Source organism: Abramis brama (genome assembly GCF_963993115.1).
Source record: "Abramis brama genome assembly, chromosome: 15".
Lineage (NCBI taxonomy): Eukaryota > Metazoa > Chordata > Actinopteri > Cypriniformes > Leuciscidae > Abramis > Abramis brama.
The window spans coordinates 1,328,761-1,349,237 of NC_139977.1; the positions used below are offsets into that span (position 1 = coordinate 1,328,761).

General features: G+C 43.0%; 1 protein-coding gene across 1 annotated transcript in view; it reads right to left on the minus strand.

Moving 5' to 3' along the window:
- galnt10 (UDP-N-acetyl-alpha-D-galactosamine:polypeptide N-acetylgalactosaminyltransferase 10 (GalNAc-T10)) overlaps positions 1 to 20,477 on the minus strand; it is a 44,130-nt gene that overhangs the window by 14,140 nt on the left and 9,513 nt on the right. The window contains exons 4-6 of the mRNA XM_084137823.1: positions 13,283 to 13,449; positions 9,722 to 9,907; positions 1,951 to 2,134 (exon numbers count right to left, since the gene is read on the minus strand). Of these exons, the coding sequence (XP_083993949.1) occupies positions 1,951 to 2,134; positions 9,722 to 9,907; positions 13,283 to 13,449 (537 nt within the window). The remainder of the gene's footprint in view (positions 1 to 1,950; positions 2,135 to 9,721; positions 9,908 to 13,282; positions 13,450 to 20,477) is intronic.

The following is a 20,477-nucleotide window of genomic DNA, read 5'->3' on the forward strand; positions in this document are numbered from 1 at the left end:
CCACACAGATGACGGGGACACCCAAATACTGTTACAGACGCAAGCAAAGAGATCTGCCCTTATAATCACTGAAGCTGTCAATCGCTTCAGTTCTGCACTAATCTCCTGTTATGATCAATGATCATATAATCATATTCTCTAATTTTCCACATTATCCAATTAGTCACATATTTTTCTGGGATGCTTGGGAACCAGGTTTTGTGGATAAGGGGGAAACCCAAATATTGTTATTCAAAAACTGTTATTCAAATTGTGAATGGGTTATATATACTGTATATATATTTAGAAGCAAACAAAGAGCACTGCCTTTAAAACCGCTTCAGTTCTGCACTAAACTCCTGTTGTAATCAATGAAGCTTTTATTTTCTAAAGGAAAACACAATTTTTTCCAGGACAGCAACAAAATTTTACATTTTCTCTAATTTCCATGTGTTTTCCAATTAAACATACATTTTTCCAGGATTTGTGGCACGAACGCCGTTGAATTTGTATAATGTAAACTGATGATTGGCTTTATACACGTTTTTCTCTGTGTAAATTGAGTTTCCAAGCGCAGTCAGACAGAGATGCATAAACAGGGATTTTTAAAAATCAAAAAGGGATGAGTCAAAGTTATAAATTATCATATCTTATGTATGCAATATACTATTATATATGTTTTCGATCCACCGGCTGAATGAAAACACAAACTCACTCTCTGCCAGTAGGTGGCGCTGGACCAGCAGAAATACAGCGTTTACTCTGCTAATGAAGCTGCGCTTTTTGCAGGTAAACATCATAAAGTAAACAGTGTCATAATTCATAAATCAATGGCTTGTCATAAATGTGGGCTGTCATCATTGTGAACTTCTCTGAGAGAGCGAGTCTGTAGAACGAGCATCAGCGCGCACACCTAAAGTTCATCGCCTTCTAAAGTTTAATCATCACACTAAGACCTCCGTGAAGTTGGCACCCCATAAAACGAGATAATTTCCAAAACTATGCCATTCATTTGTGCTGCGTTTGTGCTGATTTGTGCCGCAAAAACAAACGTTTGTGCTGGTTTGGTGTTTGAGATATTGAACATAATTTTTTTGGGTTGTGTGATGTCACTCTCCACCCCATGTCCTTCAAATCGCTCCAAACCGGTGTCATTCGTTTGTGCTCGGTTTGTGCCGTTAAAACAAACACTGTATCTGTTTTCCTTTCGCAGATATAACACATTTAATTCGGGGCAGTGACGTCACTCTCCACCCCACCTCATCTAAATCGCTCCAAACCGGTGTCGTTCGTTTGTGCCGGTTTGTGCCGTTGAAAGAAACAGTGCAACTACGATCCCCTCTTAAACATACAAAAGGAAACTTTTTAAGTACAGTTACATAACTGTCCACCCCATATGGTCCAAATCGTTGCAAAACTGTGCCGCTCGTTTGTGCTCGATTTGTGCCGGTTTGTGCCGTTACGATGAACATTGTATCTTTTTCCCCTCCTTAGAAATAACACATTGGATTCGGGACAGTGACGTCACTCTCCACCCCATGCCGTCCAAATCGCCCCAAACCGGTGCCTTTTGTTTGTGCTCGATTTGTGCTGTTTTGTGCCGTAGAAATAACCATCATAAATGATTCCATTCTTTAGACATCACAAAATCTTTGGAGGAGTGACGTCACGCAAGCAAGCCGCGCTCTCCATCCATCTCGTCTACAAACCTGTCCGGTTGGTTTGTGCTCGCACAGGGCCGCAGCTGTCAGTGTTCTTTTCTTTAGATATGGGAATGTTTTATTTTAGATTTGTGCTATTGACATTTGGTCTTTATATAATCACCAATGCACTACGATATGTAGGCTAATGTATACTGTCACTACTCTGGCTGTAAGCTACGTGTGACTGATGCTTAATTTTCTATTAAAATAAAATAAAATAAAATAACCAACAAAAAAAAAAAAATTATTTAAAAAATTGTGCACTCACTCGAAGGGGTCGCTGGGGTCAGACTTCTCCAGCTGGGGGGGGATAGGGATGCGTTTGTAGTACATCTCCCAGTCGAAAGCCCCTCGCATGGCGTCGCCCGCCTGCGTCTCGTAACCGAAGTTATCGTGGTCGATCACATCGATCATAGGACACACGATGGTCTTCCGGTTCTGAGCGATGCGATCTGAAGGGGGAAACAACAATAATACACTGCCTTGGAATCAGGGTTCAGTGGTTCAAGTAGTGCTGTCAAAAGTAACGACTTCGGTACCACGTCGGTACTGAAATTTTAACGATGTGACGCTTTGAGCGCTGTTAAGCGGAATCGTATACGCCTCTGATTGGCTATTATGTTCATGAGCTCATCAGATATGTCTGTGATTGGCTACAATGGTCAGCGCTTCAAAAACATGTTGTAAATATACATCAATGACGCTCTTCAGCAGGCGCTTAAACAGACACACACGGAAGCGTTTGAAAGCAAGACTGGTCTGATGATAGACGGCTGCTTGTGCTTTAAAAAGCTCCCGCTCCCCAAACACTCACATGCACTGACCATTGTAGCCAACCACAGACACATCCGATGAGCTCGTGAACACAACGACCAATCAGAGGTGTTTACAATTCAACGCTCAAAGCCTCACATTGTTAAGATTTCAGTACCGACTTGGTACCGAAGTCGATACTTTTGACAACACTAGGTTCAGGAGGTTAGTTTACCCAGTAAGGGAGGGTAGTTTACCCAGTAAGGGAGGGTAGTTTACCCAGTATGTAGTTTACCCAGTAAGGGAGGGTAGTTTACCCAGTATGGGAGGGTAGTTTACCCAGTATGGGAGGTTAGTTTACCCAGTAAGGGAGGGTAGTTTACCCAGTAAGGGAGGGTAGTTCACCCAGTAAGGGAGGGTAGTTTACCCAGTATGGGAGGGTAGTTTACCCAGTAAGGGAGGGTAGTTTACCCAGTAAGGGAGGGTAGTTTACCCAGTATGGGAGGTTAGTTTACCCAGTAAGGGAGGGTAGTTTACCCAGTAAGGGAGGGTTTACCCAGTAAGGGAGGGTAGTTCACCCAGTAAGGGAGGGTAGTTCACCCAGTAAGGGAGGTTTGTTACCCAGTAAGGGAGGTTAGTTTACCCAGTTAGGGAGGGTAGTTTACCCAGTAAGGGAGGTTTGTTACCCAGTTAGGGAGGGTAGTTTACCCAGTAAGGGAGGTTAGTTTACCCAGTATGGGAGGTTAGTTTACCCAGTTAGGGAGGGTAGTTTACCCAGTAAGGGAGGGTAGTTTACCCAGTAAGGGAGGGTAGTTTACCCAGTAAGGGAGGTTTGTTACCCAGTAAGGGAGGTTAGTTTACCCAGTTAGGGAGGTTAGTTTACCCAGTAAGGGAGGGTAGTTTACCCAATAAGGGAGGTTAGTTTACCCAGTATGGGAGGTTAGTTTACCCAGTTAGGGAGGGTAGTTTACCCAGTAAGGGAGGTTAGTTTACCCAGTTAGGGAGGGTAGTTTACCCAGTAAGGGAGGTTAGTTTACCCAGTAAGGGAGGGTAGTTTACCCAGTAAGGGAGGTTTGTTACCCAGTAAGGGAGGTTAGTTTACCCAGTTAGGGAGGGTAGTTTACCCAGTAAGGGAGGGTAGTTTACCCAGTAAGGGAGGTAGTTTACCCAGTAAGGGAGGGTAGTTTACCCAGTATGGGAGGTTATTTACCCAGTAAGGGAGGGTAGTTTACCCAGTAAGGGAGGGTTTACCCAGTAAGGGAGGGTAGTTCACCCAGTAAGGGAGGGTAGTTCACCCAGTATGGGAGGTTAGTTCACCCAGTATGGGAGGTTAGTTTACCCAGTTAGGGAGGGTAGTTTACCCAGTAAGGGAGGTTAGTTTACCCAGTAAGGGAGGGTAGTTTACCCAGTATGGGAGGTTAGTTTACCCAGTTAGGAAGGGTAGTTTACCCAGTAAGGGAGGTTAGTTTACCCAGTATGGGAGGTTAGTTTACCCAGTTAGGGAGGGTAGTTTACCCAGTAAGGGAGGTTAGTTTACCCAATAAGGGAGAGTAGTTTAACCAGTAAGGGAGGTTTGTTACCCAGTAAGGGAGGTTAGTTTACCCAGTAAGGGAGGTTAGTTTACCCAGTAAGGGAGGTTAGTTTACCCAGTAAGGGAGAGTAGTTTAACCAGTAAGGGAGGTTTGTTACCCAGTAAGGGAGGTTAGTTTACCCAGTAAGGGAGGGTAGTTTACCCAGTAAGGGAGGGTAGTTTACCCAGTAAGGGAGGGTAGTTTACCCAGTAAGGGAGGGTAGTTTACCCAGTAAGGGAGGGTAGTTTACCCAGTATGGGAGGGTAGTTTACCCAGTATGGGAGGTTAGTTTACCCAGTTAGGAAGGGTAGTTTACCCAGTAAGGGAGGTTAGTTTACCCAGTATGGGAGGTTAGTTTACCCAGTTAGGGAGGGTAGTTTACCCAGTAAGGGAGGTTAGTTTACCCAATAAGGGAGAGTAGTTTAACCAGTAAGGGAGGTTTGTTACCCAGTAAGGGAGGTTAGTTTACCCAGTAAGGGAGGTTAGTTTACCCAGTAAGGGAGGTTAGTTTACCCAGTAAGGGAGAGTAGTTTAACCAGTAAGGGAGGTTTGTTACCCAGTAAGGGAGGTTAGTTTACCCAGTAAGGGAGGGTAGTTTACCCAGTAAGGGAGGGTAGTTTACCCAGTAAGGGAGGGTAGTTTACCCAGTAAGGGAGGGTAGTTTACCCAGTATGGGAGGGTAGTTTACCCAGTATGGGAGGTTAGTTTACCCAGTAAGGGAGGGTAGTTTACCCAGTAAGGGAGGGTAGTTCACCCAGTAAGGGAGGGTAGTTTACCCAGTATGGGAGGGTAGTTTACCCAGTAAGGGAGGGTAGTTTACCCAGTAAGGGAGGGTAGTTTACCCAGTATGGGAGGTTAGTTTACCCAGTAAGGGAGGGTAGTTTACCCAGTAAGGGAGGGTAGTTCACCCAGTAAGGGAGGGTAGTTCACCCAGTAAGGGAGGGTAGTTCACCCAGTAAGGGAGGTTTGTTACCCAGTAAGGGAGGTTAGTTTACCCAGTTAGGGAGGGTAGTTTACCCAGTAAGGGAGGGTAGTTTACCCAGTAAGGGAGGTTTGTTACCCAGTTAGGGAGGGTAGTTTACCCAGTAAGGGAGGTTAGTTTACCCAGTATGGGAGGTTAGTTTACCCAGTTAGGGAGGGTAGTTTACCCAGTAAGGGAGGGTAGTTTACCCAGTAAGGGAGGTTTGTTACCCAGTAAGGGAGGTTAGTTTACCCAGTTAGGGAGGGTAGTTTACCCAGTAAGGGAGGTTAGTTTACCCAGTAAGGGAGGGTAGTTTACCCAATAAGGGAGGTTAGTTTACCCAGTATGGGAGGTTAGTTTACCCAGTTAGGGAGGGTAGTTTACCCAGTAAGGGAGGTTAGTTTACCCAGTTAGGGAGGGTAGTTTACCCAGTAAGGGAGGTTAGTTTACCCAGTAAGGGAGGGTAGTTTACCCAGTAAGGGAGGTTTGTTACCCAGTAAGGGAGGTTAGTTTACCCAGTTAGGGAGGGTAGTTTACCCAGTAAGGGAGGGTAGTTTACCCAGTAAGGGAGGTAGTTTACCCAGTAAGGGAGGGTAGTTTACCCAGTATGGGAGGTTATTTACCCAGTAAGGGAGGGTAGTTTACCCAGTAAGGGAGGGTAGTTCACCCAGTAAGGGAGGGTAGTTTACCCAGTAAGGGAGGGTAGTTTACCCAGTAAGGGAGGGTAGTTTACCCAGTAAGGGAGGGTTTACCCAGTAAGGGAGGGTAGTTCACCCAGTAAGGGAGGGTAGTTCACCCAGTATGGGAGGTTAGTTCACCCAGTATGGGAGGTTAGTTTACCCAGTTAGGGAGGGTAGTTTACCCAGTAAGGGAGGTTAGTTTACCCAGTAAGGGAGGGTAGTTTACCCAGTATGGGAGGTTAGTTTACCCAGTTAGGAAGGGTAGTTTACCCAGTAAGGGAGGTTAGTTTACCCAGTATGGGAGGTTAGTTTACCCAGTTAGGGAGGGTAGTTTACCCAGTAAGGGAGGTTAGTTTAACCAGTAAGGGAGGGTAGTTTAACCAGTAAGGGAGGTTTGTTACCCAGTAAGGGAGGTTAGTTTACCCAGTAAGGGAGGTTAGTTTACCCAGTAAGGGAGGGTAGTTTACCCAGTAAGGGAGGTTTGTTACCCAGTAAGGGAGGTTTGTTACCCAGTTAGGGAGGGTAGTTTACCCAGTAAGGGAGGTTAGTTTACCCAGTATGGGAGGTTAGTTTACCCAGTTAGGGAGGGTAGTTTACCCAGTAAGGGAGGTTAGTTTACCCAGTAAGGGAGCGTAGTTTACCCAATAAGGGAGGTTAGTTTAACCAGTAAGGGAGCGTAGTTTACCCAATAAGGGAGGTTAGTTTACCCAGTTAGGGAGGGTAGTTTACCCAGTAAGGGAGGTTAGTTTACCCAGTAAGGGAGCGTAGTTTACCCAATAAGGGAGGTTAGTTTACCCAGTTAGGGAGGGTAGTTTACCCAGTAAGGGAGGTTAGTTTACCCAGTTAGGGAGGGTAGTTTACCCAGTAAGGCAGGTTAGTTTACCCAGTAAGGGAGGTTAGTTTACCCAGTTAGGGAGGGTAGTTTACCCAGTAAGGGAGGTTAGTTTACCCAGTAAGGGAGGGTAGTTTACCCAGTAAGGGAGGTTTGTTACCCAGTAAGGGAGGTTAGTTTACCCAGTTAGGGAGGGTAGTTTACCCAGTAAGGGAGGTTAGTTTACCCAGTATGGGAGGTTAGTTCACCCAGTATGGGAGGTTAGTTTACCCAGTTAGGGAGGGTAGTTTACCCAGTAAGGGAGGTTAGTTTACCCAGTAAGGGAGGGTAGTTTACCCAGTATGGGAGGTTAGTTTACCCAGTTAGGAAGGGTAGTTTACCCAGTAAGGGAGGTTAGTTTACCCAGTATGGGAGGTTAGTTTACCCAGTTAGGGAGGGTAGTTTACCCAGTAAGGGAGGTTAGTTTACCCAATAAGGGAGAGTAGTTTAACCAGTAAGGGAGGTTTGTTACCCAGTAAGGGAGGTTAGTTTACCCAGTAAGGGAGGTTAGTTTACCCAGTAAGGGAGGGTAGTTTACCCAGTAAGGGAGGGTAGTTTACCCAGTAAGGGAGGTTTGTTACCCAGTAAGGGAGGTTTGTTACCCAGTTAGGGAGGGTAGTTTACCCAGTAAGGGAGGTTAGTTTACCCAGTAAGGGAGAGTAGTTTAACCAGTAAGGGAGGTTTGTTACCCAGTAAGGGAGGTTAGTTTACCCAGTAAGGGAGGGTAGTTTACCCAGTAAGGGAGGGTAGTTTACCCAGTAAGGGAGGGTAGTTTACCCAGTATGGGAGGGTAGTTTACCCAGTATGGGAGGTTAGTTTACCCAGTAAGGGAGGGTAGTTTACCCAGTAAGGGAGGGTAGTTCACCCAGTAAGGGAGGGTAGTTTACCCAGTATGGGAGGGTAGTTTACCCAGTAAGGGAGGGTAGTTTACCCAGTAAGGGAGGGTAGTTTACCCAGTATGGGAGGTTAGTTTACCCAGTAAGGGAGGGTAGTTTACCCAGTAAGGGAGGGTAGTTCACCCAGTAAGGGAGGGTAGTTCACCCAGTAAGGGAGGGTAGTTCACCCAGTAAGGGAGGTTTGTTACCCAGTAAGGGAGGTTAGTTTACCCAGTTAGGGAGGGTAGTTTACCCAGTAAGGGAGGGTAGTTTACCCAGTAAGGGAGGTTTGTTACCCAGTTAGGGAGGGTAGTTTACCCAGTAAGGGAGGTTAGTTTACCCAGTATGGGAGGTTAGTTTACCCAGTTAGGGAGGGTAGTTTACCCAGTAAGGGAGGGTAGTTTACCCAGTAAGGGAGGTTTGTTACCCAGTAAGGGAGGTTAGTTTACCCAGTTAGGGAGGGTAGTTTACCCAGTAAGGGAGGTTAGTTTACCCAGTAAGGGAGGGTAGTTTACCCAATAAGGGAGGTTAGTTTACCCAGTATGGGAGGTTAGTTTACCCAGTTAGGGAGGGTAGTTTACCCAGTAAGGGAGGTTAGTTTACCCAGTTAGGGAGGGTAGTTTACCCAGTAAGGGAGGTTAGTTTACCCAGTAAGGGAGGGTAGTTTACCCAGTAAGGGAGGTTTGTTACCCAGTAAGGGAGGTTAGTTTACCCAGTTAGGGAGGGTAGTTTACCCAGTAAGGGAGGGTAGTTTACCCAGTAAGGGAGGTAGTTTACCCAGTAAGGGAGGGTAGTTTACCCAGTATGGGAGGTTATTTACCCAGTAAGGGAGGGTAGTTTACCCAGTAAGGGAGGGTAGTTCACCCAGTAAGGGAGGGTAGTTTACCCAGTAAGGGAGGGTAGTTTACCCAGTAAGGGAGGGTAGTTTACCCAGTAAGGGAGGGTTTACCCAGTAAGGGAGGGTAGTTCACCCAGTAAGGGAGGGTAGTTCACCCAGTATGGGAGGTTAGTTCACCCAGTATGGGAGGTTAGTTTACCCAGTTAGGGAGGGTAGTTTACCCAGTAAGGGAGGTTAGTTTACCCAGTAAGGGAGGGTAGTTTACCCAGTATGGGAGGTTAGTTTACCCAGTTAGGAAGGGTAGTTTACCCAGTAAGGGAGGTTAGTTTACCCAGTATGGGAGGTTAGTTTACCCAGTTAGGGAGGGTAGTTTACCCAGTAAGGGAGGTTAGTTTAACCAGTAAGGGAGGGTAGTTTAACCAGTAAGGGAGGTTTGTTACCCAGTAAGGGAGGTTAGTTTACCCAGTAAGGGAGGTTAGTTTACCCAGTAAGGGAGGGTAGTTTACCCAGTAAGGGAGGTTTGTTACCCAGTAAGGGAGGTTTGTTACCCAGTTAGGGAGGGTAGTTTACCCAGTAAGGGAGGTTAGTTTACCCAGTATGGGAGGTTAGTTTACCCAGTTAGGGAGGGTAGTTTACCCAGTAAGGGAGGTTAGTTTACCCAGTAAGGGAGCGTAGTTTACCCAATAAGGGAGGTTAGTTTAACCAGTAAGGGAGCGTAGTTTACCCAATAAGGGAGGTTAGTTTACCCAGTTAGGGAGGGTAGTTTACCCAGTAAGGGAGGTTAGTTTACCCAGTAAGGGAGCGTAGTTTACCCAATAAGGGAGGTTAGTTTACCCAGTTAGGGAGGGTAGTTTACCCAGTAAGGGAGGTTAGTTTACCCAGTTAGGGAGGGTAGTTTACCCAGTAAGGCAGGTTAGTTTACCCAGTAAGGGAGGTTAGTTTACCCAGTTAGGGAGGGTAGTTTACCCAGTAAGGGAGGTTAGTTTACCCAGTAAGGGAGGGTAGTTTACCCAGTAAGGGAGGTTTGTTACCCAGTTAGGGGGGGTAGTTTACCCAGTAAGGGAGGGTAGTTTACCCAGTTAGGGAGGTTAGTTTACCCAGTTAGGGAGGGTAGTTTACCCAGTAAGGGAGGTTAGTTTACCCAGTTAGGGAGGGTAGTTTACCCAGTAAGGGAGGTTAGTTTACCCAATAAGGGAGGTTAGTTTACCCAGTATGGGAGGTTAGTTTACCCAGTTAGGGAGGGTAGTTTACCCAGTAAGGGAGGTTAGTTTACCCAGTAAGGGAGGGTAGTTTACCCAGTTAGGGGGGGTAGTTTACCCAGTAAGGGAGGGTAGTTTACCCAGTAAGGGAGGTTAGTTTACCCAGTTAGGGGGGGTAGTTTACCCAGTAAGGGAGGGTAGTTTACCCAGTAAGGGAGGGTAGTTTACCCAGTAAGGGAGGTTTGTTACCCAGTAAGGGAGGTTTGTTACCCAGTAAGGGAGGTTTGTTACCCAGTAAGGGAGGCAGCCAGTTGACGTTGGCCTCGCAGTGGGAGTCCAGGAAGGTGATGACGTCCCCGATGGCGGCTTCGGCTCCCAGGAGCCTCGTCCGGATCAGACCCTCGCGCTTCTTGGTCCGCAGGATCCGCACCTTCGGCAGGCGCACCATGTACTCCTCCAGCGGGGCCTTCAGGTGCTCTGGGCCAACAGAGGAACAACACACTACAGCATCCTTCTTACTAAAGCATTCTTGTGTCAGGACATCAGTGTTAAAGGAGTAGCTCACTTCAGAGTTAACATTTCCTGATAATTTACTCACCTCATGCAAGATGTTCATGTCTTTCTTTCTTCAGTGGAAAAGAAATTAAGGTTTTTGAGGAAAACATTCCAGGATGTTTCCACATATAGTGTCTTCAATGGGGTCCAACGGGTCGAGGTCCAGATGTGAGTTTCAGTGCAGCTTCAAAGTCTCGACACGATCCAGCCGAGGAATAAGAGTCTTATCCAGACAAACCAGCGGACATTTTATAACAAAATAAACATTTATATACTTTTAACCACAAAAGCTCGTATTGCACTAGCTGTGATGCGCCACACATTACGTAATCAGGTTCAAAGGTCACGCGTGACATAGACGGAAGTACCGACCTAGCGTTTACAAAGCAAACGTGCAAAGAGCAAGTCAAATGCCATTTACAAAAAACAAATAAATAAAAGGTAAAACAACGATGTCGGACGATTTTGAAGTTGGAGGAGAAAATTTGTTTTTTGCCCTACCCTACATTTATAAACCGGAACACGCGTGACCTTTCAACCCGATTACGTAATGTGTGGCGCATCACAGCGAGTGCAAGACCAGCATTTGTGGATTAAAACTATATAAATGTTTATTTTGTTATAAATGTCCGCTGGTTTGTCTAGATGAGACTCTTATTCCTCGGCTGGATCGTGTCGAGACTTTGAAGCTGCACTGAAACTCACACCTGGACCTTCGACCCGTTGGACCCCATTGAAGACACTATATGGAGAAACATCCTGGAGTGTTTTCCTCAAAAACCTTCATTTCTTTTCCACTGAAGAAAGAAAGACATGAGCATCTTGGATGAGGTGAGTAAATTATCTGGAAATCCTAATCCTTAACTGGGTAATCCTTTAATATTGCTCAATGCTTCCAATCAGGTAAAGCATCGTGATGCAGCGAATTTAAAAACACGAATTTCAGGAATGATGAATACATTTTGCTCTGTTTCTCACATAAAACCATCACGTGACTCTTTCGCCGTCTCTCTTCATCTCTAAACGCTGAAAGCAACAGTGAAAATGCTTGAGATGTTTTGATCTTAGAACAGAAGTTGTGATAGAGTCTGTCAGTTTATTAAAGCTCAGTCATGATTCAAATATGACATATTTTAGTCAGATTTAGTGCAATATCTTCACTTTGAGGCCCTCGTTAAACACTGTGATCAGAGGAATTCTGAAAAGTGGCCTGGACATATAGTGATATACTGTGATGCATATAAACTTAGTTTTGATTTCACTCATATTTCTGCTTGTTGTCACATCTTTGCCACAAAGAAGTGCAGATGTGGGTAGTTTTGAAATCACACATTAGTTTTTCGTGCACATATTTTTTTTAAATCAGAAGGTCATTTGAAACCTAATATTTATATGTTAAAGCTTCAGCATAACTGCATCTCAGATGAAGTGCTTCCAGTCAATGTTCCCTCTAAGCTGCGCGCACGTCAGATGCGAAAAATATCCATATATAATAATATAATATCAAAACAAATTGAAGCATTTAAACTGATATATTATATCACTTCAAATACTTCAATTCGTTTTTATATTATATTATATTATATTATATTATATTATATTATATTATATTATATTATATTATATTATATTATATTAGGCCTATATTTTATTATATTATAAGCCTAATAAAGAATTGATCTCACACGGATATTGTTTGCCATTAAACGTTTGAAACCCCTTGCTGAAGAAAATATTGGAAATTCATAATCAATAAACAACCATTTAGTTTTGATGAGTTGTGGCCAATAATTGACAGTACAAAAACACTTTATGGTTTTCCCAAACCATCTCAGTGTAACAGCTTATTTATTTTTCATTCTGTATTATATTATTGTAAAGAACTGAACTGTCCTGCAGGAGATTTAGCACGAGTACTGTGTGGACGAGTCGGATGAAACACACATACTTGGCTGAAAACATATTTGTGTTTGATTAAAACAAGCAGCAACCCTCAAATCTGAGCTATAGTGAGCGGATTACGGCCAATCTGGAGCTTATGAGCATGTGACGCGCTGCAGGACAGGCCAGGGTCATGGCTTAACATCTGTCACGCATATAAAACACACTGACTGAGGCTGCGTCTACATGTGCGGACGAGAAACTTTTGAAAAACGCCCTGAAAACGCTAAATTCCCCTTTACAGCGCATGCGTAAAACCTCACTAAAGCTCACTGAGATGATGCAGATGGACACATAAATAATAAAGTTATTACGCAATTCTTCTGGCAGGATAATTTTATCTAGCAAAGCATTCACTGATCGTCCGGGTCGCTCTCACTCAACATTATATGTTTGGTGTAAAACACTAAATCTCTCATGTTTCACCGCAGGACAGCAGATGTGAGTGAGTTTCTGTCGTCTTTGCAGGACTGATATGAAGAGTGTGTGAACTAACATATTTTAGCAACTGTGTGAAAGTGAATATAACAGGCACAATACCGCTATAAACATGAGTATCTATTGGTACAACATGCGTCACATGACTAAACTTACTCGTTTTTAAATACCTCCGTTTTCTCAGTCCGCACTACAACACGAACACAAGCGTTCTCAAATTCATCCACTTTGGAGAGCGTTTTCAGTTTTGTGCGTGTCAGTGAGAAACATGGAGGAACACCACAATACTTAAAGGTGTTTAGCAGTGAATGTTGTCAGGCTTTTCTATTTACAGTGAAGTAAGCTATTTGCCTGCACAGAATATGATGGCATTATAATATAACAATGTAATTGTTGTAATTGTCGCCTTTTTCCACCTTGCCATTGGTTCGGCTTGCTTAGTTGGGGACATTAAATTTAATATTTAATTTAATATTCAACAATATTATTGATCTGCCTGCACTGACATCATTATTTGAGAACTGAACTGAGCTATATATATATATAAAAATGAACTATATTAATAACTTTTTTTAAACACAAATGAACCATCACTGAACGTACTTAAGCTGGACTATTTTCTTCTGGAAACAATCTTTGTTGCATTATTTTCATGTTATCTCTGTAAAGCTGCTTCGAAACACTCTGTGTTGTAAAAAGTGCTATAAAAATAAATGTGACCTAATATGTAACGATAAAGTTTGCAGTGGCTTCACAAATGAATTAAAAACACAAAGCAAAGAGTCATAATTAATTAAGAGAAAGCACTCCGCCATCTGACTCCGACGAACAAGCTGTCGTGAACACGATGTCCCAGGAGGACTTGAGCGCACCGTGAGACACAGGAGGTGTCACGTGATCAGTGATTATGATGCGTACCCTTGTCGCTGAAGTCGTCGACCAGCACGATCTCGGCCAGGAGCCGCGGCGGCGAGCGGTTCAGGACGCTGTGAACGGTGCGGAGAAGAGACGACCAGCCCTCGTTGTGGAAGGGGATGATGATGCTGGTGTTGGGGAGGTCTTCGGCATACAGCTTCGTCTTACAGCTGCACACACACACACACACACACACACACACACACACACAGTTAAAACCGGTTTCAATGGTGGAGAGGGAAAATATATGCCCAGTTACTCAAAAGCATGCATCAGATTTAGTCCCACAGTGTTGTTGAATAAAGATTCCTAATAAAGCGTGTCGTTACCTGGATGATCAATGACTGTTTGTGTGTTTTGTGATCGTTGTCAGCAAAACCCTTCACTAACCCTTTCCAACAGAGACTGTATGACACTGAGATCCAAAGGACTCGAACACAACTATTGCAAAAGTCACAAACATTCAGATATATGCCCAGTTATTCATAAACATGCATCAGATTTAGTCCCACAGTGTTGAATCTGCAGGAATAAACCGGTTCAAACGTTTGCTGATAGTTGTGAGAGTTAAACTTCCCAGTGTTGATCATTTCCAACAGTGACTGTATAATACTGAGATCCAAAGGACTCGAACACAACTATTATAAAAGTCACAAACATTCATTGATGCTCAAGAAGCTTCTGGTCATCCAGGTAATCACACAGTAATCACACAGGATCTTTTGTGTACATTCAGTTATTATTATGTCTTGTAAACTATACACTACTGTTCAAAAGAGTCTCTTCTGCTCACCAGAGCTGCGTTTATTTGATCAAAAATACAGTAAAAACAGTGAAATATTATTCCAGTGTAAATCAGCTGTTCTCTATGTGAATATACAGTAAAGTGTAATATATTCCTGTGATCAAAGCTGAATTTTCAGCATCATTACTCCAGTCTTCAGTGTCACATGATCCTTCACAAATCACTCTAATATGATGATTTGATGCTCGAGAAACATTTATGATTATTATCAGTGTTGAAAACAGTCGTGCTGCTTCAGGTTGTTCAAAAGTAAAGAAATCAATACTTTACGCTTTAAATTGATCAAAAGTGACAGTAAAGACATTTATAAATGTTACAAAAATTATATTTCAAATAAATGAGGTTCTTTTAAACTTTCTATGAATCAAAGAATCCTGAAAAATAAAATGTATTACCGTTTCCAATCAACAGACAGGACTATGTCATCATTTAATGTAATTATAATCAAATAATTTAAATAAGGCAATTCAATTATTTAAAAAAATGCTTTGAATTATTTTGAATAAGTAATAATTACTCCATAATATGTGTTCTCTATAGTATGAGTGTAATCTGGACACACTACATCCGCCATGTTGTCATTATCATGTGACCTGTAAATCCTCTCCCGTGGCCTCATGGGATACTCAAGTGTTCATCGCATGCACACTTCAGAATCTCGCCGGAAGAAGAAGATCATCCGGATACTTTTGCCAGGTGTTTAATGAGCACTGTGTGTTCAGACACTTCTTTCGTCACACACTGTTTTTCGTCCACTATACAGTAGGGAAGTATGGGATTCGGGACCTGATGCTGTGACTCTGAGTGGTGAAGTACCGGACACACGTGAGAAGTGTACGCAGTACGCAAGACAAAGAGAAGGAACGCAACAGATTAAAATACAGAAGTGCCCTTTTCCATCACTGGCTAGAGCACTGATGTATAGAGTGGGAGAAGTTATTACATCTCTGATAAGGTCATAGCTCGATGATCAAGCCTAAGTGTTTATTAACTCTCTGTCATCATATAACTTCAATATATTATATCTTCGTTGGAAAGTGTGTGCCGCCATAGTGTTACTCGTAACTCTCTTAAAGTCCGCGTGAACCGGAAGTTGCAAACGACTTTTCTCCAGTGCTGTGACGTATTTCCCATTGAAACGGAATATTGAACAGAGGGCAGGGTTTTACTCTAGCGCTCCTCCTCTCCATCTCTCACTCATAGCAGACTAACGGTTTGAGGGGAGTGGTTAAGGGTTACCCAACCCAAGTCCTCAAACCTACGTCATCAGAGAAGGGACGCCATTCCAGACCGGAAGTAACTTTTCAGACTTTGATTAAAGATTACGACGGCAAACCATTTTTTTCTGTGTTTTAACTTGCACGGATTAATTGTTCACCACAAGACTAATAATATGCGCTAACAAAGTAAATAGGGTCAATTTTGATTTCAGTTGGACTTTAAATATCTTAGAGCTCAGTCTTTACACTAATTATTAAGTCTAAGAATAAGAGTAAAATTACAGCATTCTTAGCATTTTGACCCACTTTAACACCGTGTCCTAGCCAGGGTTATTATAGTTTTGCATTTTTCATTAGTTTTTATTTTTATTTCGTTTTGACTTTTTGTTTTCAAATTTAGTTTAGTTTTAATTAGTTTTTAAAGTGGGTTTGCTAGTTTAGTTTAGTTTTTATTTTTTGAAAATGCTTAGTTTTAGTTTAGTTTTTATTAGTTTTAGTCTTTTTTTGTAATTTGGGTTATTTGTCAGGGGCAAGATTCAAAAAGGTCAGAAAAAGTATTGTGTAATACTAACTCAACAAAAATGTCATACAATTTTAGGAAAAAATTCACACCCCATTGAAATTCCTTCACCTCTTACAAAATCAACACGCCATACCAGAAATCTACACATCTTCTATACAGAAATCACACCCTATACAAATACCACAGCTGTACAATTTTCACACCCTATACTTAATTTATCCTATATAGTCAATAGCCTACTCATCTGGATTGAAGCAGCAAACATTCAGTGTAAAAGTAAAAAAATGACGTAACATTATTTAATATTTGAATCACAGCTTATAGCCTATAGTGTTTTGACATCGACAACCACAACCAAAAAGTGCATTTTACCTCAAACTTGCGACTAGTTAACTTTCTAAAGAAGGCACAATCGCTTCTCGGGTCAACATTAACACACTGACAAAATTATAGTCAGAATTTAAAATATTTTTATACCACTTTTTAATGTGTGATTGTGTAAAGGTGTTCACGAGATGGAGATACCAACCTTTCGCGTACTTGCAACGTCGAACGAACACTCGTTCTCATGGAGACGGTGTGCACGGAGGGGAGGGGCTGTGTGTGTGTGTGTGTGTGTGCGCGCGCGCATGTGAGAGACGCATGAGTGACAGAGAGACGGAGGGTGAGCAGGGAATACGCTGCGTGTTTTAAATAGCATTAAAAAATGAAAGACCTTGACAAAGACGAAAACTAAGGACATTTACTCTATAATTTTATTTTATTTTAGTTAGTTTTGCCAAACACACATGCAGTTTTAGTTAGTTATCGTTTTTTTGTAATGCCTCGTTTTTATTTTTATTTCAGTTAACGACAATGTTTTTTCGCACCTAGTTTTCGTTTTTTCGTTCGTTTTCGTTAACGATTATAACCTTGGTCCTAGCCCATCGGAGCCCATCAGAACAGTGTGTGGGCGGAGTCAGCCAATCAGAACAGCGTGTGGGCGGAGTCAGCAAGTCAGAACAGCGTGTGGGTGGAGTCAGCCAATCAGAATAGTGTGTGGGCGGAGTCAACCAATCAGAATAGTGTGTGGGCGGAGTCAGCCAATCAGAACAGCGTGTGGGCGGAGTCAGCAAGTCAAAACAGCGTGTGGGTGGAGTCAGCCAATCAGAATAGTGTGGTGCGGAGTCAACCAATCAGAACAGTGTGTGGGCGGAGTCTCACGGCACCAGAGAGTAATCTTGACGGCACTCACAAGAAAATGGATAAGTAGCTCCATAATCAAATTCACAAATATTACACCATTTAAACATTATTAAAAATACATAGGCTACTGAGTTACTAAAACAATCTTTGTCAGAGAATACACTGTTTGTTCACAGTTTGAACGTTCTTGTTTCCATTTGTTTAATTTCAAGATCTGAGGTGAATTATCCACTGTTGCTTTTACAGCCTCAAAGCTGGAGCACTAAATGATATTCAGAGTCACATGACACGCTTTTAACATTAAATAAAGCACATAAACAGTCCCTGAGATCATCATCGCCACACTTTGTGTTTGTTGTTCCAGCGCGACGTCGCAGAAAAATAGAAACGTTTCTGAAATAGAGTCGTCGCGTGTCGCCGTCGCGGCTGGACAAACACTGATTAAAATGGAAAATAACCTTTTATCGCGCGTTGCGGGGTGTGTAGTTAGCACACAGTTACCCCTTTTCCACCAACAAGAACCGGGTGCTGGTTCAGAGCCAGAGCCAAAGCTGGTTCAGAGTTGGTTCGACTGACGAGCTTACTAAGAACCGGTTTGCCTTTCCACCGGCTAGAGAGCCACAACAGAGCCAGATCTTACGTCACTGTATACGTCTCATGTTGCCCAGCAACCGCTAGTGCGGTAGCGCCAAACACAAACACGCCAGGCTTGTTCGAGATGCATCGGCTTCTCGCAGATCGATCGCCGCATGACATCAAAGCACTGCGATAGCGATCTAAAAGCACAAGGAGTCGTATGCTCTCCAAACACTCCCGCAGCTCCGATCGGTCCTCGCCGCTCCGATGCATCTCGAACAAGCCATCAACAATAACGGACGTTGCAATACTATGGATGCTCATGGGTTTGCAAAAATACATCGGAATCCAACGCGTTCGTGCAGCTCGCCGTAACTTACAAAGACGGATATTATAATCGAGCTGCTATTAGCTCGACTAGCTGCTATTTAAAAATGGCGGTCACAAGTTTCTATTCGTCTTGTTGGTCACGGTAACCCCGCCCCCAGCCCCTGACGCAAGCGGTTCTTTCTTGGCTCCATTCTAGACCCTGCAATGATTTGGTGCTACTTAAGAACCAGTTTTACTGGTTCGGAGCTGGTGCTTTGGCGGTGGAAAAACAAAGAACCGATTTGAAACTAGGCTCTGGCTCCGAACCAGCACCAGCTCTGCCTTGGTGGAAAAGGGGTAAGTGTGAGTGAGTGACTTTATACATAGACATCTAGCAAATATTCACAAAATTGTTTGGGTGAACGCAAACGCTCACTGCGACTTTAACCGCATACTTAATGTGTCTATATACAAACACAGGGCTAGTTTAAAATGTTTACAAAAACACCAGTTCTCTTTTGCCAAACGTACACCTAACCGTCTGGTAAAACTAGTTTGTCGACTAGTGTGTAAATATCTTTGGAAGTGAGCAACCAGAACACTATTTGACATGGCCATGTGAACCAATGACTGCAACCGTTTGCTATTACTACACCAATGAGAGCGCGCCGCCGTATCATCTTAGTGTGTTTCTCAGTAAACGCAACTGTGGTGTTTATATGGAAGAATCCCACCCAAACTAATATCCATGATCTCTTCTAGAGATAAAAACTACCCATTACTCATCACGCCTATGTTTTATACTATATATTAGTATATAGTATATATAGTATATATATATATATATATATTATATATATATAGTATATATATTATATATAATATATATATTAATATATTAATATATTAATATATTAATATATTAATATAACGCGTGATTAGTCAACTAGAAAAGGTCGAGGGCAGCCCTAATTATTACATGATCCTGAAAAGAAACTATTTATCTATTTATTGTAAGGAAAGTTTAACTCTACAATACAAGTTTAATTTCTACTAAAATATCTTAGAGCTGAGCTGAGTCTTACTAAAAATGCAGACATTTCCAAGACTTTGCTATTCCCTGACCTTATTTTCCATGACTGTACATGGTGAGGTGAGGTGAAGAATTCAATAAGTAATATATCTCAGAGAAAACACTGGCCTATTATCTTACTAGGGCTCTACACAGCGAACTTACACTGAAATTCAACACACTATTAATGTCCTGTAATGTGCTTGAGAATTAGATTAGATTAGATTAGATTAGATTAGAAAACATTATTAATCTCTGTAAGTGGAAACTCATTTGCCACCATTGCACATTACAAACACCACAAATAGACAATTAAACATTAAAAAACAACAACAATCAGTACATACAAAAATCTTCCACTAAATGAGCTTAAGTCCACTAAAGATACAGTGTATCATGTGTGTATCAGCCTCACTTCGGGTGTCTGATGTCGAGCAGGAGTGTGTGTATCAGACTCATATGTGTGTATCAGCCTCACTTCGGGTGTCTGATGTCGAGCAGGAGTGTGTGTATCAGGCTCATATGTGTGTATCAGACTCACTTTGGGTGTCTGATGTCGGGCAGGAGTGTGTGTATCAGAATCATATGTGTGTATCAGACTCACTTCGGGTGTCTGATGTCGAGCAGGAGTGTGTGTATCAGGCTCATATGTGTGTATCAGACTCACTTCGGGTGTCTGATGTCGAGCAGGAGTGTGTGTATCAGTCTCATATGTGTGTATCAGACTCACTTCGGGTGTCTGATGTCGGGCAGGAGTGTGTGTATCAGAATCATATGTGTGTATCAGACTCACTTCGGGTGTCTGATGTCGAGCAGGAGTGTGTGTATCAGACTCATATGTGTGTATCAGCCTCACTTCGGGTGTCTGATGTCGAGCAGGAGTGTGTGTATCAGGCTCATATGTGTGTATCAGACTCACTTCGGGTGTCTGATGTCGGGCAGGAGTGTGTGTATCAGAATCATATGTGTGTATCAGACTCACTTCGGGTGTCTGATGTCGAGCAGGAGTGTGTGTATCAGGCTCATATGTGTGTATCAGACTCACTTCGGGTGTCTGATGTCGAGCAGGAGTGTGTGTATCAGGCTCATATGTGTGTATCAGACTCACTTCGGGTGTCTGATGTCGAGCAGGAGTGTGTGTATCAGGCTCATATGTGTGTATCAGCCTCACTTCGGGTGTCTGATGTCGGGCAGGAGTGTGTGTATCAGGCTCATATGTGTGTATCAGCCTCACTTCGGGTGTCTGATGTCGGGCAGGAGTGTGTGTATCAGTCTCATATGTGTGTATCAGCCTCACTTCGGGTGTCTGATGTCGAGCAGGAGTGTGTGTATCAGTCTCATATGTGCGTATCAGCCTCACTTCGGGTGTCTGATGTCGGGCAGGAGTGTGTGTATCAGGCTCATATGTGTGTATCAGACTCACTTCGGGTGTCTGATGTCGGGCAGGAGTGTGTGTATCAGACTCATATGTGTGTATCAGCCTCACTTCGGGTGTCTGATGTCGAGCA